Below are 23,876 nucleotides of genomic sequence, written 5' to 3' on the forward strand. Positions count from 1 at the left end.
CACTTCTCTGCCGAAATGTGGAGAATTGTTGGTTACCTGAAAAGAGTCACCCACCCATCCATTACAGTGTTACCTATATATCTGTTGCATCTTAATAAAATGGTAGTATAAACTTTTATTCTTGGGGCATAAACTGAACCATACTGACTGGCAGGTCACGGATTTGATCTATTCATCACTGCTAGGTTAAGCAACGAGGAAAGCGAGGGTGAGGAAGATGGTGCAGATTGTATGCACGGGGAACATGGCTTAGCTGTAATGCCCTCCTGATAGAATGTTGGGATTTTATGGACCCCAGGGAACATGCAGGGAGGCAGGGGGTGGATAGAAGCGGGTGGGATGCGGGATGCTGTGTCCTTTCCGCCACCGTTGACGTTTTACGGACAACGGGGAAGATGCCCGATGGCCATGCAGCTTTTAGGCCAATTAATTGGCTACTTATGGGACTCTTCCCCAAAGTGGGAGAGAGTGGGACTCCTGGTCAGGCACCCTGTGGCCCATGGGGGTCCGTCCCCATTGACAGGCCTCCTCCTTTCCCCATCCCCCCCACAAACCCCAGCCTCACGACTGACCCGCACCCCTCCCATCTTGCTGGGGCTTGTCTGATGATTCGCCCTGGCTATCCCAACGGGACTTGCGCTTGTTCCAGGGCCCCCTCCGTTGTGGCTGGTCCTGCCTGGCTGCATTCCCAGCAGCAGCCACATCTCCCAGTGTCAGTGCTGGGACTGAAGAGCTACAGGCAACTCCAATTGCCTGGCAGCTCTTGGAGGCGGGACCACATCCCTCGAAAGGACAAAACTTTTGTTCCTTAACGGGATGAAAACCCTGACGGCAGGCAATTAATTGCCTGAGGAACATAAAATATAGTCGGGGCTTCCATGCCTGCCTGAGGCTGGGTTGCCCCCAACCTCTGAGCAGTGTACAGGGCCCATCAGCACCCTGTAAAATCCAGGCCCATGTCCTGCTAAGATCCTGATTCGTCTCACATGTGGGAAAATGACTAAGTGTTCAAAGCACTAGAGGACTGGTGAAGTAGATAGAATTATATTCCTGTAGGAGTCACTGCGTGCTGGATTGAGGGGAGGAAAGAGGAGAAGAAATTACACAAATCCTTAAAACTCCTGACGGCACAATGGCACACAGCCTGGCACAGAACCAAGCGGTGAAGAGTGAAGGTTCACTGTGATAAAAGCAAAAAAACTGCGGATGCTGAAAATCCAAAACAAAAATAAAAATATCTGGAAAAGCTCAGCAGGTCTGGCAGCATGTGCGGAGAGGAGCACAGTTAACGTTTTGAGTCCGTGTGACTCTTCAACAGAACTAAGTAAAAATAGAAGAGAGGTGAAATATAAGCTGGTTTAAGGGGGGTGGGACAAGTAGAGCTGGATAGAGGGCTAGTGATAGGTGGAGATAGCCAAAAGATGTCATAGACAAAAGGACAAAGAGGTGTTGAAGGTGCTGATATTATCTAAGGAATGTGCTAATTAAGGGTAGAAAAGAGGACAAGCAAGGTACAGATAGTCCTAGTGGGGGTGGGGTGAAGGAATCGAAATAGGCTAAAAGGTAGAGATAAAACAATGGATGGAAATACATTTAAAAATAATGGAAATAGGCGGGAAAAGAAAAATCTATATAAATTATTGGGAAAAAAAGGAGGGGATCGGAAAGGGGGTGGGGATGAAGGAGAGAGTTCATGATCTAAAATTGAACTCGATATTCAGTCCGGAAGGCTGTCAAGTGCCTAGTCGGAAGATGAGGTGCTGTTCCTCCAGTTTGCATTGAGCTTCACTGGAACAATGCAGCAGGCCAAGGACAGACATGTGGGCATGAGAGCAGGGTGCAGTGTTGAAATGGCAAGCAATAGGGAGGTCTGGGTCATGCTTGCGGACAGACTGAAGGTGTTCTGCAAAGCAATCACCCAGTCTGCGTTTGGTCTCTCCAATGTAGAGGAAACTGCATTGGGAGCAACGAATGCAGTAGACTAAATTGAGGGAAGTGCAAGTGAAATGCTGCTTCACTTGAAAGGAGTGTTTGGGCCCTTGGACGGTGAGAAGAGGGGAAGTAAAGGGGCAGGTGTTGCACCTTCTGCGGTTGCATAGGAAGGTGCCGTGGGAGGGGGTTGAGGTGTAGGGGGTGATGGAGGAGTGGACCAGGGTGTCCCGGAGGGAACGATCCCTGCGGAATGCCGCCAGTGGGGGTGAAGGGAAGATGTGTTTGGTGGTGGCATCATGCTGGAGTAGAGGGGAATGGCGGAGGATGATCCTTTGAATGCGGAGGCCGGTGGGGTGATAAGTGAGGACAAGGGGGACCCTATCATGTTTCTGGGAGGGAGAGGAAGGTGTGAGGGCGGATGCACGGGAGATGGGCCGGACATGGTTGAGGTCCCTGTCAACCACCGAGGGTGGAAAACCTCGGTTAAGGAAGAAGGAAGACATGTCAGAGGAACTTTCTACCCTTAATTCGCACATTCCTTAGATAATATCACCACCTTCAACACCTCTTTGTCCTTTTGTCTATGACATCTTTTGGCAATCTCCACCTATCACTGGCCCTCTATCCAGCTCTACTTGTCCCACCCCCCCTTAGTTCTGTTGAAGAGTCATACGGACTCGAAACGTTAACTGTGTTCCTCTCCGCAGATGCTGTCAGACCTGCTGAGTTTTTCCAGGTATTTTTATTTTTATTTTTGTTTTGTAGGTTCACTGTGCCCTGCTTGCTTTCCAGTCTAACTTCTATGAATGGACAAGTGCCAAGTGGAGGCCACTGCAGCTTCCTACAGAATAGAGGGAAAATTCATCACATCAGGACAACGGAGACTCCGATGGGCTAAATGGTGGCATCCCTGCCATATTATTCTATGACCTGAATTTTACCTTTGGCGGTCAGGCGCGATCGACGGGTCCGAGAGCGGCCAGGAAACAGACCACTGACCACGATCGGCCCCAGACCACAATTTCACACTGGCTGGCCAATTAGTGTCCAGCCAGCGTGAAACGCGCGCTGAAAAGCTCAGCGCTGCTGGGGTGGGGGCGGGAAGAAGGCAGGCAATGACCGCCACTGTGGGCGCGGGCGAGCGCTGCGAGGGAGCTCCCTGAAGGCAGACCGCTGCCTCGGGGAGCTGCAGACCTTCAAACAATGAAATAAAGGTTTAAAAAGCTGCAAAAAAAATGTCCATGTATCACGATCAAGCTCCTGAAAATGTACCTCGTAAAAATTCTGTCCACGGATATTTGTTTTTATTTTATTTCATAATGGAGATTTCATCCCCCCCTTGGATGAGGTTTGATGAAATATGTAAAGGCTGCCTGGCCGATCTGCCCGCCTGCCAACCATAAGGTTGGACGGGCCACGAAAAATCGGAGACAGTTGCGCTGTTAACGGGCTTAATTGCCCTCTTAATTGTCGGCGGGCGCGCTTCCAAATTTAGCGCGCGCCCGCCGAGCGAAATATCGCACGAGTGCTCGATGACGTCGGGATGCTCGATTTCACGCACAGTCGGGTCGGGCACGTGCTCATCCGCAGGATGTAACTTCTGCCCTATGATTCTATGGCAGCCCTTAACACCTCCTGGCTACAGAGGCAAGGTGGGTATGCTGCCTACCCGCCACTAAATGGGCAGGCAGATCAAAAACAGGGGTAGAATTTAACAGAAGAAGTTTTTTACAACTTTAACATTGCTTTCTCCACAGATGGCCAGGCTCATTACTGCCCCTTCCCCCCACCGGTATTGTGTCCTTCTCTGCTTCGAAGAAAACTGAACAGATTATGTTCTTCAAAAAAAAAATCTATGAGTTTAAGCGTTAAAACTACTTAATTCTTGTGGGTCCAAAATTCCTTTAGATATAATTCCTTTTAAGGGTTTCTGCTTTCAAATATATCACACAATAAAAAATCTTTTGAGGAACTGTGGTTCTCATGATAATATTTCAAAGGCATTGTAGCTCCATTACATCAGCCTTTTCATGTTTGGGGAGTGAGGTTGCTAATGTTGAGGAATGGTTCTTGATTGCCAGTTCAGTGCTCAAAACTGCCAAGCAGTGAATTTAGTCTCTCCATTGTGTAGCCACTATGCCAGAATAATTCATTGGAACTGTAACTTGAAAGAAACAAAAAAAAACCTCTGAAGCCGTTTTACAACTGTGAGTAAACCGATCTTACCTATGTAGGCGGCGCACAACTTTAAATGTTTGTCCAAAAAAAAACACATTAGTCACACCATGTAAAGATGGGCCTTCAGTTCGTTCTACCAGGTTTGAGTTGAACACATCAAGATGCGGTAAGTTTGGAAACAAATTTTTATGAAGCCAAAAGCGAAATACCGCAGGTGCAGAAACTCTGAAATAAAAACAGAAAATGCTGGAAACACTCAGCGGGTCAGGCAACAACGGGGCAAGAAACACAGTTAATGGCCTGGATTTTCACCAAGTTGGGTTGACTTGGAAACGCTTTAAAAATGACGGGTTGCTCCCGATTCCGGGATTCCACGCCCCATTTCCGGGCTGTGCAATTTTCACGAGTTCCTCTATAGGGTGCAGGCTGCTTCCTGTCAGAAGCCTGCACCCAGCACTCCCGACTTGGCCAGCTATATTGTGGAGATAGGTGTCTCCTACTCCCCCACAATTTTCTTGGAGTCAGGCAAAGTTTCTAAAGAGTTGTGGTTCATGGCCCCTTAGAAGAGTTGTGAACTCTAGTGTGCATGAGGGGACCTTTTAAAAAGTAAATTGCACTTCATGCCCCCATTGCCAAGCTCTGCCCTTCCACCCAACCCTTATGTCCCCAATGCCAAGCTCTGTCCTTCCATCCATGCCCTCAGGCCCCTCATGCCCCCATGTCAGACGCTGCCTTTCCACCAACTCCCTTAGGCCTCTCATGCCCCTTTTGTCAGGCTCTGACACTTACATGGCCATTGACCCACTGTAGACCTTCTCGAACCAATGAACACCACAATGTAAAGTGGTATATGTAAAAAAAAAAAATTTGAAAAATTGTAACCACTTTCTCCTATGGAAAAAAAGTCTGGATAGTAAGCTAATAAAAGTGTCAATCATCCAGGCCCTTTGAACTTCGAAAAACTACAAACTGTGAACACTTGAAACCACTTAAGTTATGTCAACAAACATTGTGAAATTGACTGCAGAGATCTGAGCCTGAGTTGTCAATCAAACAATGTTTCCTCTGGGGAGCAGGTGTTCGATTATTCTAATAGATGTCTGGGCTCTCAGCCAAACCTCAGTGGCAACAGGCTCCAGATTTCTTTACTGTGTTGGTCCAAACATGGACATAAGAGCTGAATTCCTTGACATCAAGACAGCACTTGACAGAGTTTAGCATAAAGGAGTCCTTCCAAAATTGAAGCCAATGGAAATGAAGGGGTGAACCCTCCACTGGTTGGAGTCATACGAAACATAAGGGAAGATAGTTGTGGTCAATGGAGGCCAGGACATTGCTGAAGGAGTTCCTCAGGGTAGTGTCCTCGGCGCAAACATCTCCAGCTGTTTCATCAGTGACCTACCCTTTATCATAAGGTCAGAAGTGGGCATGTTCACTGATGATTGCACAATGTTGAGCACCATTCACAATTCCTCCCATACTGAAGCCACCATGTCCGATGCAGTAAAACCTGGGCAACATTCAAGTTCGCCTATTAAGTGGCAAATAATGTTCACACCACACAAGTGCTAGGCAGTGACTATTTCCACCAAGAGTGTCTAATCACCTCCCCTTGATATTCAATGGCATTATCTCTGAATCCCCCACCCTCACCACCTTCAAAATTGACCAATTAACAGCCAGCCAGTGTGAAACACACGCTGGAGAGCTCAGCGCTTCTGGGTTGGGGGTGGGAAGAGTGCAGGCAACAACGGCACCGCTGAAGGCAGACATCTGCCTCAGGGAGCTGCAGACCTGCAAATAATGAAATAAAGGTGTTAAAAAGCTGCAAAAAAAAAGCATACCTCATAAAAATGCTGTTCCCAGATATTTCCTTTTATTTTATTTCCTAACGAAGATTTCATCCCACCCTTGGATGAGGTTTCATCAAAAATGTAAAGGCCACCTGGCCAATTCGCCTGTCCGCCAGCTGTAAGGTTGGATGGGTCATGAAAAATTGCAGACAATTGCGCCGTTATTGGGCTTAATTAGCTGCTTAATTGTCGGCGGGCGCGCTTGCAACTGCCGTGCGCGCCCACCGAGTGAAATATCATGTGAGTGCGCGATGATGTCAGGACGCTCGCCCGACACCACCATGCGCGATTTTACACCCATTCGGGTTGGGCGCATGCCATGCCCACCCTTGGAACGTAAAATTCTGCCCCAGGAGACTACCCCTGCCCTTCATCCAGTAGTGCATGGCACCCACCTCAGAGAGCAGTTACAGCCTCTGTTTAATGTCTCATCAAAAAGACAGCACCTCCAACGGTGTAGCACTCCCTCAGTACTGCGCTGGAGTGCCGGTCAAAACCTTTGCTCCTACTTTATGTTCTTTATGTATTAAAATATGTCTTCGAAGTACAGCCTGCTGGCAAGATTCTGAGCTCTATTTCAGGTCAAAAGGTGAAACACCAATGGATGGGGAGTGCGCATGTATTGCTTATTATAATAGGTAATCATTATATTTGCTCAATCATTCCAAAATAATGTGCACAGCTGGTGTGCACGTTCATGTAAAATGTGATGTGAAATTGCAGCTTTTGTAGTTATTCAAAGAAAAGTGGGTGGACGCCTGGTTGTTATCCAGTGACTCTGCTGACGTGTGATTTCCTGAAACTCTTGGGACCTTACTTTGCACTGCCGGCTGCAGGTGCAAAAACTGGACACACAGTCCGGTGCAGCTGATATTGACTTGTGTCCGTGAGGTAACGGAAGATTTCCTGTTTAAAAACCACAGCTTGTGGAGATGTGCCCAGAGGAAATCGGTGGATGTGAATGTTCAACACTGTAGTGGCCAACTTTTTTGCATGTGTCTTTTGGAATCTTAACTAATGTTTGCGATTTCCTAGCATTCTTCAGCCATCTGTCATTGTAATTAACGGGCGCAAATTTCAACACCAGTAACTGGAGGTAAAGATTCAGGGCTTGTCCAGAATTGAAGTGTCGGAGTGGAGTTGACCAGGGATTTCTACTTGGGCCGTGCAGTTAATAACTTTAGTGGCAGTCTTCAACAAGAATTAAATTATAAATATGTTCTTCATTTTGTTCTTTTGGGTCTTGAAAGCAAAACTCATAAACACAGATGATCCACTTATGATGACTGGCTGAGTTGGCTTTTTGGAAACCTCCTTGCTGAATGCCTCTTGCCCCATTCTTGGTCCCTTCAGCTCAGCTTTAGCAGGAGTCGGTCATATAGCCCTTCGAGCCGGTTCTGCCGTGTGGTAAGATCATGCCTGAACTTCTGCATCGCCTGCACTTTTCCAGCCTATTCCCCATACCCCTCAATTCCCATAGTGTCCAAAATTATATCAATCCCAATCCTGAATATACTCAACAACTGCACATCCACAGTTCTCTATGGTTTAAAAATTCCAAAGACCCACGACCTTCCGTGGGAAGAAATGCCCCCACATTTCAGTGCTAAGTGGCCAACCCCCTTTTCCTAAGACATTGGCCCTAGTTCTAGATTCCCTAGGCAGGGGAAACAGGCTCTCAGTTTCTACCCGGTCAAGCTCCCAAAGAAGGTTATGTGAGATCACCTCTCATTCCAGGGAGCAGAATTAGAGGAAGCAACACTACATTCGCCACCCCATGGCACTGAACATTGGTTCACCCATGCGCTAGGCAATTGAGCAGTATTTAGAAAAATCAGGATCTTAAATGGTTTCTCAAAATACTGCCTTGTGTCCTCATTCTCATTGAAGAGCCGCTTGCTTTACAGGCCTGGAGATGCAACAATTCACCGAAATGTGCAGATATTGCACAAAGCAGTTTTCTGCTGTTCACTTAATGTAGGTGAGATCCCTTCCTTTGAATAAATTGACTCTAGAAACCAGCAAATATGTTACAAGGTGGGAAATATTTGAATAAATGATTTACTTGTGTTTCAAGATGTAATGACGACACAGAACGTTTTCTCAATTGACATATGGAGCTGACTGGTAGGATTACTTGTCAGCCTGGTGCGCCCTTCATTTTGTCCACATCCAAGTTTTTCTGAGCCACCCAGTGTGGGAAACAGTGATGATGGAAGACAATGGCTGGGAGGTGTCTGTTTTGTTTGAAGCTGTTTGCCGAACATGTTGGTGCTAATTGGTGTGTGTTTGTTTTCCTCTTTAGTTGGGATGACAGCAGTTCCGTCAGCAGTGGGATTAGCGACACAATAGACAACCTCAGCACCGACGACATCAATACAAGTTCTTCCATCAGCTCGTATGCCAACACACCAGCCACCTCTCGCAAAAACCCAGATAGCCAGGTAAAATGTCATTTGGGAATGATGGGCCGGTCAAATCCATCCCTGTGGATTTGAGGGCTTGTAACTTTTCACATGCATAGAAGTGAACAATTTCTTTAATGAATATTTACGGTATTATTCAGTGATGGCAAAGGTCAAGATCCTGGTACAGATGTTCAAGAAATGATCTCATTTTGCGTGTCACATGTTGAACCTTCATAACTCATTTATTTATTCTTTGAAGATTCATTTTAAAGATGATAGGAAGAATTGGTTTATTTAAATTATTTTAAAAGTTCCCCCTTTTATACATTTACACATTCCTTGGTCAAGAACTCAGGAAGCTGGTCTCTCTTGGGCAGACCTCATTGAAGACTAAGAATAAAAAAAAATCAGTCTTACAATCTCAACAAAGTGCTCTGCTGTTTGCTAGTGACACTATGGGGAGAATTTTCTCTTCAGCATGCGGGGGTGGGCCCCACACGCTGACGCATAAAATGACGCGCGGTGACATCAGGCATCCCGAAGTCACCACGCGTCATTCCGATCTCCTGTTAAGTGTGCGTTCACCGGAGTCAGCGGCGCACCCGCCGAACCTGTCAAAGGCCTGTGACAGAAATTGACAGGGCTGCCTGTCCAACCTTCAGGTTGGCGGGCAGGTGAAGAGCCCAAGCAGCCTTCACATATTTCATGAAGCCTCATCCACGGGTGAAGGAGCGCAGGCCCCAACTCTCCCCCCCCCCCCCCCCCCCCCCCCCCCCACCCACACAGGTAGCACTGAGCGCTTACCGGGCGCTTGTCACACTGAGCGGGCCTTCATTGGCCCGCCCACGTAAACTGGTGGCGCGCAGCCTATCACGGATGGCAATCGGCTCCACGCCCGCTCCCGACCGGCCCGCCCAATGGGGAGAAAATTCTCCCCTGTGTGAGAATAACTGGTTGCCATGCCTGAGCCCCGAGGGTGTGAATTCAGGCTGTGGCAGAAGGACATTGTTGTATGGCCCATTCTTGCTCTCGTCCAGTGTTCACACTACACTTTCCAGCAGGAACGTGGCATCTCAGCGCCCGTTCCCCTCACCCCTCCACTCCCATCTTGTACAGGAAACAAAGTGACCTGTTATTCCCTTGCTTTGCAGCTACTGTACTAACTCAGCACAAATCTAACCCATGATCATCCTGTTATGAACATGTTAGTTTCATATCTCAAACATTGCAGAAGCCTGGAGCTGTCCTTTTCTACCTCATGAATTCTCCAAAACAGTCAGGTGCTTATGACATCTGACCTTGTACTGCCCCTGGAGTTCTCACATTCATGTTTCTGAATACGAATTACAGTTTGTATATGTGCGTGCTTTCTGAAGTTCACCCATTGTGCCTGTGTTTGCAATGACAACATCGAAACACCACTCTCCTCATGCTGATTAGCCATATTGTGTGGCAACAATATGTTGAAAAGTGGACACTGTAGAGTTGTCCATTTAAGTTACAAAGGCAAATTCAAGTCAAGTCCTGAGAGGTATGTTTTTATATAAAATTCACACCCATTTTTTCTCCTTGCAATTATGCATGGCATAGGATTCTACAAATCAGATGCTGCTAGGGAGCCTGGCCTTTGAGTTTCCCCCCCCCACCACCCTGCCCCATGTCAAAGGGTTCCTGGAAGCACAGGCGCATATTTACACCCACTTTTAATGTAGAAGACAGAGCTGGACAAGGTGGTGTGAATCGTTTCAGAGAGAAGTCCTCACCATGAATGACTGTTCCTTGTTTAACAGATGGAAATTTCAGAAAGAATTACTAGTTATTTAATATTGGTCTAAACAAGTAGGAAGCAAATAATGGATGTGGTCAATTATAAACCAGTTTATAACAAATGAACTCTGCCCTAAAGTGGAATGAGTTACTATACTTTGAAAATTGCTTGTTTGATTGAAACCAGTCACTTTCCAGCTTTTGGCTTTAAATATGCTATGCATTTGAGCTGTCATAACAGTTGGAATAAGTATTTATAACATTTGCTGATACACTGTATCACAATGGATATTTGTAATGTAGCGGTTCTATCTTATTTAAGGTTGCCTGAAGGAAGCAGATGCAATACCACCCATGTTGCTGGTTACAACAGCCATTGTAGTTAATAATTAGTTTGAATTATAAAAACTTTGGTTTGGAGTTCACCTTTGCTTTCTGTGTAATAATGAATTGCATGAATTTTTTTTTTAAAGAATACTGTATCGTCGGACCCCTGGATTGTTCTTTAAAATAGCCTATTTGCCCTTCTATCCCGCATATGAGATGCACTATTCCTCACCTAATCTGTTGGACTGTGTGTGGCATCCCCACCTGTTAAAAGCTCGCTTAGGATGACTGTTCTCAATTACAGCCTATGCCTCTCAATTCAGTCATTTGATTAAAATGATCTAACATTTCCATTTTTTAGCACTAAGTTCTCACTTTGCTCATAATGATATTGCACGATTCACATCATTGGATAATTTCTTTCTTGTAGTGGGATAAAATGACTTTGCACAATCAGTAGAATCTCTGTCACAATTTAAATCTGCCAGGTTATTTTCAAAGCAAAACACCCGACACAACAGAGATTCAGAAAAAAAGTAGTTTTTGTGCAGTGAGGATAAAAAAAAATCTCTGAATAAACTATTTTCGGAAAATGCATGTTTTATAATCCAGGTTGCATCCATATTAAATAATTCAAATGGAAAGCTTTTATATTTATAAGAAAGTAATTATTGTTTTCAAAAATAAATGAGGTGAATTAGCAACTACAGGCATTGTATGTAGATTTAGGTAGTAACACACATTTCAGGCTGCTGTTTTCACAAAACAATATGCATAACTATGTGCCTTTGAGTTAAAGGGATTGTCTTAATTGCAGTTCTAGAGTAGGAATTTTGGCGAAATCCCAACACCATTAATGAAAAAGGACAAACTTTACTTTCTGTTGATGGTCCTTGACATCGAAACACAGAGAAAGGTGATTTTAATCAAGCCCAGCTGGCTTGGGAGTGGGAGTTCAGCTTCCTTGACCAATTACACAGGGATCCTGCTCATGACTACTATCCGGTCATGTGTACTTTCCAGGCAAAAGTAATTTGCATTATGTTGGGATAATCTGCGAGGACAAATAGCTCACTGATGCTCTGCAGGCTTACACATCAAGAATGAATGCTTGAGCAGGGTAGTGAAGTGATGCCTTAGCAACAGGTGTTGCTTGTTAAGGAGGAATGATGAGAGCATATTGGAAGGGAGCTGTGGCTCAGTTAATAGCACCCTCGCCTTTGAATCAGAGGGTTGTGGGTTCATGTCCCACTCCTGGAAAACCAAGAACTGTGATTGTACTCGAAAGAGTTGTGACTGTTGATAACTCGAAAGAGTTTGGAAGGGGAGATGAAGCAACTTGCTGGCATTGTGTCCAGTATTATTCTGTATTTTAGGGTGCTAAGATGTAATAACCGAGAGACAAAAGGTCACGAACTTGTAAAAGGAACAGCAGTTGTGACATTGCATATATATTCACCTCAGTAAAGATGCATTTATGTGACTGATTACTGCAATAGAGGGTTTATGGCACAACTTGACAGTGTAACTACTATCATTTGGGCTGGTAGCATAGATCCAGAAACTTTCAATTAACAATATTTGGTGGTGTGTAAGTGAAAATGTGGAAGATTGGAGTTCTATATAAAAATGATGCTGATCAAAACATGTTTTAAAAATTGTGAACTGGAGAAGATGGCCGGAGATGTTCACTAGTCTAGTACATTGCTGGATTTGTTTGCATTGAGAATCTTTGATCTTCAGTTTGGCAAAGCATTGCCTTTGAACGTCTCACTACTTTTGTCATCCCTTCAATTGCTCATGCAAACTAAATGTACAGGTTCTGGTATGGAAGAAATCTCTGTTAGTATATCTCAAGTAAGTTGTCGCTTCTCAAAATCTGCTCAGAAAGTGCGTGCAGGGGATATTTTAACATAGACATGCTCCAGAACAGGTGCGTAAGTAAGGAATGAAAGATGCAAACCTGAGTACTAACCACATATTTCACAGTTCCTGATTCTAAATCCTGTTTGTGCCGCAGATGAGAATTTATGTACCACTTCTAACCGTCGTGGACAACGAGAGGATGCACGGCAGTTAAACATCTTTTTAAAGTTGGGAAACCAACACCAAAAACATTTATTTTTAATCCATGTAGACTAGCTGTCCACACTTGTGATATAAAGTAGAAAGACCATGTTATTTGAAAGTAATGGCTTGTTGTTTGTCCAGCCTCAGACAGATGCAGAGAAGCATTCAGAAAGAAACTCCACTTGGTCTGGTGAAGAGATAAAGAGGTCAGACGGTGGATCAGACAGCGGAATAAAGATGGATTCTAGCTCGAAATGGAGGCGAAACCCATCGGATGTTTCTGATGAGTCCGAGAAAAGCAGCTCAAATAAGAAGACCACAGTCATTTCCCAGACAGGGTCCTGGCGTCGAGGGATGACAGCACAGGTTGGCGTCACCACACCAAGGGCTAAAGCATCTACAAACACACTTAAAGTACATGGAGCAGGTAAGGACAATTAGCCATTTAATTTTCAAAAGAAAATTAGAAGTGATCTCTTCTGCCTACCCCCGGGAGGCATTCAAAGGCTGCTGCTCACTTCAGTTCTGTGTTGTTGGGAGATGGCTAGGTCTGCTTTGAAATAGCTGATCAAGATAACATTGAGCAAGTCTCACCCCATCGCACTTTTCAAAAGTTCTAAAATCTAAATCCGCACATTATATTTTCTCATCAACAGCACTCGATGATTTAGTTAGATGAAGTCTTGCTTTAGTGCATTTTAATCTGGGATTGGATGGGGAAGAGAGGAGGAGACTGCTGATAATTCTGTTAGAACGCTAGTTAAAAAAAATCTTAGCAGACCTTCAAGAGAAGGTAACTCCTATTGAGTCATTTGTATTTACTGTCCAATAGAGTATTTTCTCAGTGGCTGACTGGCCATTTGTTGCAGTGATTGGAGTTCATTTGATTCAGTGATCTGTGCTCTCAAACACAAAACCTCTGTTCGACTTTTAAGAAATGGAAGAGGTGTCAAAGTAATGGATGTGAGTTTCAGATCTCAGCTGAAGAGGGGCTACAGTTTGGGGACAGGCTTTGCTGATTTATTGATATTCTAAAACACTTGAAAATTTCAGGTTTATTTCCATAGCTGACTTGCATGCTTTGGTGTGCAACCTGGGCATAGGTAGAGGAAATTCTGGCAGTAGAAATTAAAACTAAGAGAAACACAGAAACAGCATGATGGAAAACATAAATACCTTTTAATGATTTATCACTTTGTTGCTCAGACTGCTGTCCGAGATGGCACAGCTGTTCATATGGGGACAAGACTCAATTGTGTATGCAAAATCCCATCATTTTCTTAGCCAACATTTCGCACAGTGGGTGTTCCACAGAAAATGTGTGCAGAATTTTGAAAGTGGATCTGATGTACTCTGTTTGCGCCACTGCCTATAAAGAGAAAAAGCAGCAGACATTAAACTCAACTCCTAATTTTCTCTCCCCTCACCTTGGAGCTCCTTCCACAGCTATCTTTGTATGGAATCTCACTGCTGATGAGTTCTTGGAACTGAAGCACCAGTTCACAATTGTCTGGATATGGTGGGGTTCGGCAGGCTGCTTCTCAGCTGATCTATTCTTCATTCAGATATGTTTCTTTCTGAAAGGCAAAATAAAAACTTGGAGCTGAATCAAGTTTTCAGCTTATTACTCAGCCAGCGTTAGATCTCCTTAATTCAGAATTGTATTGGATTTAAAGAGCTTTACTTGGTTCATATCAATCCAATCAAGGCTTTGATCCAGTCCTCTTGATGATGTGGATTATTGGTGAAACAATGAAGTTGCTTATAATGCCCCTTTTTTGACGGGATTTCTGCAACATATTTCACATGGCCAGGTATCCTTGTATAACATGTGCAAACATCTATTTAGCACTGGCAGCACTTTAGTTTGTCCCTAGCCCTCACCTAAGTCTCAAAGTTCAGCCTCTCCCCACTCTTCTGATCATGACTAAGTCATCCATTTGGACAATAACCAGCTGGTGTTCCACTCGTCATCTGTTCCACTCACCATCAGTGCTTCAGATGAGTTCATGCTTAAAATTAGAGGTCTAAGTGTTTTAAGTGCAGGTGAATGGAAAGTGTATTGATGGCAACATCAGCTGAAAACTCGTAGTGAAAAGCAGAAATATTTTTCCTCATGTGCATTTGCACAAATTAGCAGCTGCTTTGGCCAAACTGGCAAATGATGTTAGCAGTGACAAAAATATTTGTGAAACTCATACTGTGCATTAATGTAGCAAAATATTTCCTTCTTCCCCTCAAAATTAGCTAGTTGTACTGTGATTATTTAATGAGGTGTCAACAATTTGGAAGGTAATGCATCGCTGAGATTAAATTAATCATGACATTAAAATTGTACTATATTTTCCAATCATTCGTAGCCAATAGATGGAAAAATCTCACCCTAAATGTTCTTGGAATACACAGAATAAAGTTCTCAGTCCATGTTCTCACCCCATCATGTGATGTTGCTCCTTCCAAATTGAACTTCTTATTTAAACCAGGTCCTTTTCTATTGTTTTTCTCTCTCCCTCACTCCCTGTCATTTTAATTATTTTAAGGTTAAGTTTACTTTCATTTTAATTTAAGATAATCCACCTACACTAATCTTCTTTTATAATTGTTTTAACTTCTAAACATTTTACTTCATTTTTAACATTACTTTTGCTAAACATGGATTTAATGACCGACAAGCTCCAGAGATCTTTTCTCATGCGATTTTGACATATGAACAAACGATGACAGACAAAACACTGTGCATCCAGGCCTTCCTCGTCTCGCAAGCAGTGAAGCCTGCCAGTCAGGTTGGCTTTTATACAGGGGTCATGGAAAAAGAAATCATGCTAAAACGTCATGTTGTTCGGGAAAACACAACAACTTCTGGGTTTCCCAACCATGACCCTTCACCCCACACCCCCCATCCCATTTCCAAAACCTTCCCTCCCACACCTGTAAATTTCAGGGCCATGGGTTTCTAGGAGGTTTACAGAGGTGGAGAGAGAGAGGTTTCTACAGGGAATTCCAAACAATAGGACCACGGCAATTGATGACACTGTCACTAATGTTGAGACAAAGGGGGAGGGAATGCATAGCAGGTTAGAGTGCAAGGGAAAAGAACGTTCTGGAATGGGGGATAGATACGGAAACAATTATGGAGACAGGGTAGGATGAGGCCGTGGAGAAACTTCAAGAGGAACATCAGTGTGATGTCCTTGGGACAGAAACAGTTATATATTGAGCCAAAGACATTTAGAATCAGAACTGCAAATGAGCTGTTAAAGATGAATGAGAAAAAGTTTAATGGCAAGTGGGACAAAGTGTGAACCAGGATAACGACAGCATACGCTGTGATTGGATGCTAGGTTTGTTTTTAAGGAGGCTTGGTTTGTTGCAGTCAACCTAAGCCTAGGTCAATGAAGGAAGACATGGCAGGAAATCCAGAGATAATCTAAACTCAACTTGATGCCACCCACAACCCCTGATCATGTTAAGAGTTAAGATCTCTCAGAACTAAGAAGTCACATGGTGCCCTGGTTCCCTTGACTGTTAATTACTGCACCCAACTCTCCCTTTTCCCAGGGCATTCTCCAACTGGGTTGAACAGTAACGGGAGTTCCTGCTGCTAAGTCTTGCAGTTGGAATGCCACTGATGCCTGAAATGAAATGGGCACAATTTTTCAGTAAGGTTACACTCATTTTTACAGCTTAGATGCAGACAATGCAACTACGTATTGGTTTCATCATAAGATCACAAGATAAATAGGAATAACAATGGTCACCTTAGCTGATCCAAGCAGAAAGATCCAATTGTTTTTTAGAATTATTCCAGGGTTTTTGCTTTCACCATTGCATTCAGTCATTCATTCTTTGTGTTAATCAGTCTTTGTATCCAGAGGTTCTTGATTTCAGTCCAATTATGGCCTTAACTGGTTCGAACTTGTGTATTGTAGTTTAGTTTGAAGGAACTTTTTGGTCTGCTTCTTCCATTTGCTCTATTATAATGAAACTTACCCTCATCCTCCTCTGTTTAAGGCTCTGTTTTTCTCAAGGCAAAGAAGGCAAAAACTCTTCATATCTCAATCCCCTGACACTATTCAACAACAGTAAATTTATTGCCAAATCCGTACATTTTTTTGATACATTTTTGTCAAAGAAAAGATATTTGCCACGTCTGGAAAAACCTAATAGGACAGTGTAAAACTTTCCTTGTTATTCAACATGGATGAATTTGGAGGAAATGAAAATAATGTTAAAAAGTTGAATTCGGAGAAAACGTGAGCATTATCTGGAAGCGTTTATTTATCATTGTGTTGAGGTTTTATGTTTTTTTTGTAGCAAAAACCGATGATGCTAAGGTGTCAGAAAAGGGCAGACTGTCTCCTAAATCTACAAATGTCCATCGGTCTCCTTCAGATGCAGGCCGCAGCAGTGGGGACGAAGGGAAGAAACCTCCTTCTAGTGCTTCGCGTTCGACTGGGGGAACAAACACCTTTGGGTTCAAGAAACATGGAGGGTCCTCAGGAGGAATCACTATGATTACAGCAAGTGGCGCCACTATTACCAGTGGTTCTGCAACTCTCGGTAAAATCCCCAAGTCATCAGGCCTTATAGGTAGATCATCAGGTAGGAAAGCCAGCGTCGATGGCTCCCAGAGCACTGAGGAGAATTATCTTATTCTAAATGCACGCACTAACTTGCAATACCGCAGCCTGCCTCGACCCAGTAAATCAAACAGCCGTGGAACTGGAAATCGGTCTAGTACTAGCAGCATAGACTCCAACATTAGTAGTAAATCGGCAGGTCTTCCCATTTCTAAACTGAGAGAGCCATCCAAGGTAGCCTCGGGCAACACAGTTCCTACATTACCTAACCAGACTGACAAAGAGAAGGGAGTATCGTCTGACACAGAAAGTGTGACTTCATCCAACTCTGTCAAAGCAAATCCATCACAGATTGGAACCAACGGCTCTCAGAGTACCCGGCAACAAGGATCCAAATATCCTGACATAGCTTCCCCCACCTTACGCAGGCAAGTAATATTTTATAGTTATAAGCTGTGAATGTAAGCAGTGAATGCCAAAGGTTTCCAGTTTTAGTAGCTGCATGTTAATAGTCATATTTCGATTAGTCTGTTGAGAAGTTCATTGGTGCATTCATGCTGAGAATTTGTTTCAGAGCTCTAACCAAGTACAGTTCATGCAGAGATCAAAAAGGCGAATTCAGAGGCCAAGATTTCCTGCTCATCCCTGAGAATGTGTTTGCATGTGAATAAGTTAGACTTGCAGTGTACACTTGCAACTTTCCCTGCATGCGTATTTTGGAAACCGTGGCCTAAGAGCGTGCCATACACATTGACACTGCAAATGCACTACACTGGAGGCAATTGCCCCCCCCCTAACTAAACTAGCTAAACTGCAAACACATTCTTTGTATTTGTGCTATGATTTCATTACAAATAGTGAATTCTTCTCTGAGAATGGTGTGCATTTTATATATGCAGCTCAATCTTGAAGGAGTCAAATTTTAAATTTAACGTTCAGGTATCTTTAAAAAGAATATTTGTTTAAAGGTGTGCTTCATAGCACACTGTCCTAATGTTGTCTTACGTGACTTGTCAAACTTGTTTGATCACGCTCTTGTGAAATGCCTTGAGATGTTTTACTATGATAAAGGTGCTTTATAAATACAACTTTTTGTTACCATTGTCCTATTAACCTCATGTTTTTTCATGTGCATGTGAAGCATCTGTGGGTTTAAATTTCATTAAAGTTTTTAAAAATGTGTTCTTGGCAAGTGAGCATCACTAGCAATGCCAGGATTTATCGCCCATCCCCAATTGCCCTTGAGCAGGTGGTGGTGAACTGCAGACAATGGCGAGCTAAGACATTTCAGAGGGCAGTGAAGAGTCAACCACATTGTTATGGGTCTGGAGTCACATGTAGGCCAGACCAGATAAGGATGGCAGATTTCCTTCCCTGAAGGACATCAGTGAACCAGACATGTCTTTGTGACTATCCAGTAGTTTCACAATCAGTAATAATGAGACTAGCCTTTTATACCAGATTTATTAATTAATTGAACTTAAATTTTTCTAGCTGCCACAGTGGGATTTGAACTCATGTCTCTGGGGTATTCCTCCATGCCCCTGGATTACTAGTTCAGTTGAATTAAAACTTTGCTATGGGCTGTGTGTTTGTAAGCAATGAAAGAAATAGGCCGGGATTTTCCGTGCACGCAGGCGTCGGGCATGTTTGGTGGCGTGAGCGGACAATATGGCGAGAAGGCCAAAAATCGGTTTCATGACGTTGGTGGGCTGCCGTTGCAGGCCACGTTGCCCGCTACAGGAACCTCATTGTAATACATCAGCATATCTTTACAAGGCCAGCCCGCTAGACTCATCCCGTCCCCCCCACTGGATCGTCTTCCTACATCGACAGGAAAACACACCCGTGCAGAACACGTCTTGACAAGCGTGTCGTGCAGAAGTCGGGACTGACTGCCAGGGCCATGTTCACATTGCGGACATCCGAGGAGCAGGAGATGCTGGAGCCCAACAGCAAAGGGGCCTTGGAGGAATGGCCATGGTATGCTGGGAGGAATGGCCATGGCATGCTGGGAGGAATGGCCATGGCATGCTGGGAGGAATGACCATGGCATGCTGGGAGGAATGACCATGGCATGCTGGGTGGATTCTCATGGACATAGCTCTGCAGCGAAGCAATGCACAGAAGTTGTAAAGTTACCATTGATGCTCACAACGGGTGATGGTCATGGGGGTGGGAGAGGAAGGTCTAGGATTGACTGAGAACGGAAGAGGTGTCGGTGGTGGGGGGGGTGGGTGAGGTTGGGAATGAAGGTGTCAGAGGGGTGACGTTGCGAGGGGGGGAATGAAGGTGTCAGGGAGGTGAAGTTGAGAGGGGAGGGAGAGGGGTAATGGGGAGAAGATGGCAACTGAGGAGGTAGGTGTGAGGGCGGGTGGAAGTTGTAAGGGAAGGAGCCCAGTGGGAGAAAGGAGTGTGGAGAGGGGAGGGAGTCTGGGGAGAAGAAGGAGTGCGGAGAGGCAGGGGAGTCCGGGAGCGGGGAGGAAGGAGTGTGGAAAGGGGAGGGAGTAGGGGTGGCGGAGGGAGTCGGGAAGGGAGAAAGAGTAAGGCTAGAGGAAGAAGTGAGGCTGGAGGAAGAGGTAAGGCTGGAGGAAAGAGTTGGGATGGGGGGAAGGACTAAGGGTGGCAAAAGAAGTAAGGGTGTCTGAAGGAGTCAGGAACTGGGAGGGACTAAACAGGAGGAGTCCGGGGGGGATGTGGGGTGGGAATGTGAAGGGTTTGGAAGGGGTCCGGAGTGGGGGGTGTCCATGAGGGGTCTGATGGGTCCATGACTGCCTCCTGCGGAGCGAACTGAGGGTGGGAGTGGTATGAGAGAATGGTGAGAATAACTGAGGGCAGAGTGAGGCAGTAGGGTGGGAAGGTGAGGGTTCGACGGTAGCGACAGAAGGGATGGCGAGGGTGGTTGGTGGGGGCTTGGAGGCAAGCATGGACCCTGGGGGTGGGAAGGAGGAGGTGAATATGGAGGGGGGTGGGAATTTCGGGAAGGAAGGGAATGTGCACATTCACTTGGACATTCCCAAAGGAAAAGGGTTGTGACTGGCAGGTCACGGAGGGGAGGTGGAATGTGATGCCAGGGGGCTCAACGGTGATGGGGGAAAGGAAATGGTTGACTGAGGGAGGGGAGAAAACGCGGGAGCTGTCGAGAAACGGAATCCAGACCATGCTGTCCGAACCGAAAGTGAAACGAGAGTGTGGTGGGCGAGATCAGATGCTGCATGGGAGTGTGATCATTGGGTGGGCGGAGACACAGGTCAGCTCAGATGGACAACTGAAAGTGAACTGCAGCAGTCCGAGTGGTCTTGCCAGGGTGAATATGGAGAGGATGTTGCCTCTTGTGGGAGAATCTAGAACGAGGGGTCACTGTTTAAAAATAAGGGCTCGGTCATTTAAGAGTGATGAGAGGAAATTTTTTCTCTCAGAGGGTTGTGAGCCTTTGGAACTCTCTTCCTCAAAAGGCAGTGGAAGCAGAGCCTTTGAATATTTTTAAGGCAGAGCTAGATAGATTCTTGATTAATAAGGGGGTGAAAGGTTATCGGGGGTACGCAGGAATGTGAGGTTGAGGCTACATTCAGATCAGCCATGATCTTATGGAATGGCGGAGCAGACTCAAGGGGCCGAGTGGCCTATTCCTGTTCCTAATTCGTATGTGTCCGTGCCTTGACCACCAGATTGTGAACCCAAGACTGCTCTAAATCTAGGTTCCACCGAGGTGTGTGTCTCTGTGCTGGTGGAGGGTGTGGGTAAGCATTGTGGCCGGTCTTCCGATCTGCTTATTTCCAGTTGTTCAAAGGAGGAGTTGTCCTTTTGGCTGGAGGTGAGGACATGGATGGAGCTGGGCGACTGGCTGGCTGAGGGTGTCGGTCACTTGGCAGAGCTCCCTGTGAATCGAAGTAGAGATAAGTAGTGCATTGCAGCAGAGTCAAAAGCAGGAGAGAGAGCACTCACATTTGTGTTGAGAGAGGGATGATGTAGTGTAGGGTCCTTACAAGGGTGTTTGCTGCCAACCTCACCGTCACTGCAGCCGCTGTCTATGTCCTCACCAGTCAGCGCGATGTCCCGCTCCTCAAAGCGGGTGAAGGGCCTAATGTGGGCCACTCCACCCCCAGTCTGGGATCTCTCCCTGCTGATGTGAGTAGGCTTCTCCTGCATAAAAACAGATGGCGAGAGTGTGAGCAGGTCGCATGGCACTGCATGGAATGTTTGTGTGGTGAGCGGAGCCATGGAGAGGTTGGGGACCTGAGCTCGAGAGAGTATGAGCCCGATGGAGATGTGAGGGTGTGTGTGAGAGTTAGTGGTGTTGTCCCTTGAGGTGTGAGATCCCTGTGGATGTGTAATGGATTTGTGAGTGTGAGAGTTGAGAGCGAGGAGTAGAGTGAATTACCTTGGCGGAATGGAGGAGACCATTCATCCTTTAGCCACACTGGGTGGCTGTCCTCTTTTGAAGGGCGTTGGCATTGACCTCCAAAGCCAAATTAGTGAGGTTGCTGCCCAACCTGTGGCCAGATCGGGGGTAGAGGACATCACGGTGAGCCTCCACTGCGTCGAAAAGGCGCTTGAGGGACGGGTCATTGAACCTGGGGGCTGTAGTCTTTTTGCCTTTCAGGGCCATGTCTTCTTTGCAGCAGTCGTGGGCTGGAAGCACTGAAAGATTTGCGCACGCCTCGACTTTAAACATGGCGCCCGTCGTGATGAAGCGGCGGGGTGAGAGTAAATGAGAGCCCAATGAGAGCCCACCCGCCGTAGAAACAGTGTGTTTCCCAGGAATGCGTAATTAATGTGGTGGGTTTGGGACAATACAGTGTGAAAAGCCGCCACTACGACCAGCGGGTAAAACGTCCTTTTACCCACCCGCTACCGCGCAGTGCAAATCAGAGTCGCTTTCGCCCGTGGGTTCTAATTATTTACTCCATTGAAGATAGTGCTCCATTTAAACTCGACCCCACTGCTCATCGCTCAAAGTTCAATCATGAGTTAAACAAGTCCCAAATCATCAATGTAATAAATGATGAGAACTTATTGCTTAGTAATTTGGCAATTAAGTAACTTTTAATTAAGAAATGCAAACTGCATTTCAACCATAAATGTAAAATGAAAAATTAAAACAGTTGGGAACCAGTGCACACTGGACTTGCATCTCACTCAGAGGTGTGAATAATTTATTCACTGTTCTATTTGATACAATCTGTTAAAGAAGATGGCTGTCTCTTTACCTGTCTGGGCCTCCATCTGTTTTGTTCAGAGAACGAAGCTGCTGCCAAAGGGTGCGCGCAGTTCTGCAGATGAACTCATGATTTGTACATCTGGCCAGAATTCCAATGATGTGCATGTAGGTATGAGGGCCTTTGAACAGTGCCAATGCACACTCCTGATTGATGAGGAGAAAACCTGTATTAACACTTTGCCTACAGCTGCTGGGGGAAACAGGAACTTTGACGGATTCAGCTGTCGTTTGAAATGTAAATGTTGCAAATTTAAACTCTCTCGATTTTTTGAGTGGAAACAGTGGAATTTGTCTGTAGCACAGAAGGTGGGTTATGCAGTTGCGTTTGTCGTGACCTTACAAGGGCACCATGGAGTAGGTTTTTTCCCCTCTTTCTGTGCTGCATGCATTCCAATGGACTCAACAAAAATTGTTATTCGTGACCCCGCATCCTTGGCTCAACAAAAAAAGGAAAAATGTGTGGAAAATATGAGCATGTCTCTGCTATCACCATGTTGCAGTTTTTCAGCTAATTTAAAGCTTGAGGGGAGATCAGAACTGAAATGAGAAGGCAGACGTGGCTGCGATATACTGGTCCCGTGCACCTAGCTCCCAAGAACTTTGAACCTGCCCATTTTGAATGCTTCAGCAGGCTAAATTATGACGATAGGTTGCATAGATTAGGCTTGCATTCCCTCAAATATGGGGTGGTGGGGTGGGGGGGGATCTAATTGAGGTATATAAGATGATTAAAGGATTTGATAGAGTAGAAAGAGAGAAATTATTCCCTGTGCTTGGAGAGTACAGAATAAGGTATAGCCTTAAAACTCAAGATAGGCCATTTGGGGTTGATGTCAGAAAGTGCTTCTTGACATAAAGGATATTAGAAATCTGGAATTTTCTCCCCCCCCCCCCCACCAAAATCTGGGGCTTAACCGAAAATTTCAAAACTGAGATTGTTAGAATTTTGTGAGGCAAAGGTATTAACAGTTACTGAGCCAAGATAGATGGGTTTAAGGGACCGATCAGCCATGATGTAATTGAAAGGCAGAACAGGCTTGAGGGGCTGAATGGCCTACTCCTGTTCCAATGTTTCTTTGTTTCATTATCCTGGGTTCGGGAATTTTGCATGCTGTGGAGGCCGAGACTGAGTGCATGCTCATAAAGTGGGAGAGATTTCATACTTGGAAAGCTGGCTGAGGTGTCCAGCTTTGAAGGTCTTGCTGCAGAAACATTCGATTTCCACAACATGACCATACAATCCCTTAAGACTGGGAGGTGTAAAACATGGCGAGAAGTGGCAAAATTCATGATCAGCTGCCCGGTCCAAGAAATTCAACAACCTCACCATGAGGGCACCTCCAATTCATCTCCCATTTATGCACTGTACCAACTATAACTATTATGAAGTCTTCCCATACATTATTTTACTTTCTCTCCATCTTCCCATGAAAATTTCACTGAGAAGCAGCATTAGTTTCGGAGACCTACTACATCATCAATGCATACTATTTATAACATTTCCAACTAGTTTCTGCGTCCGTGAAGCTGACGAAATGAA

General features: G+C 45.1%; 1 protein-coding gene across 3 annotated transcripts in view; it reads left to right on the forward strand.

Annotated features, from left to right (window-relative positions):
* The window catches only part of nav2a (neuron navigator 2a), a 465,240-nt gene that overhangs the window by 310,710 nt on the left and 130,654 nt on the right, over window positions 1-23,876 (forward strand). For 2 of the 3 annotated variants that reach the window (XM_078549510.1, XM_078549511.1), the window contains exons 13-15: window positions 8,269-8,407; window positions 12,677-12,962; window positions 16,850-17,543. In XM_078549510.1, the coding sequence (XP_078405636.1) occupies window positions 8,269-8,407; window positions 12,677-12,962; window positions 16,850-17,543 (1,119 nt within the window). The remainder of the gene's footprint in view (window positions 1-8,268; window positions 8,408-12,676; window positions 12,963-16,849; window positions 17,544-23,876) is intronic. The other variant, XM_078549512.1, reaches the window with a different exon arrangement.

This window comes from Cetorhinus maximus, chromosome 9, assembly GCF_964194155.1.
Source record: "Cetorhinus maximus chromosome 9, sCetMax3.hap1.1, whole genome shotgun sequence".
NCBI lineage: Eukaryota > Metazoa > Chordata > Chondrichthyes > Lamniformes > Cetorhinidae > Cetorhinus > Cetorhinus maximus.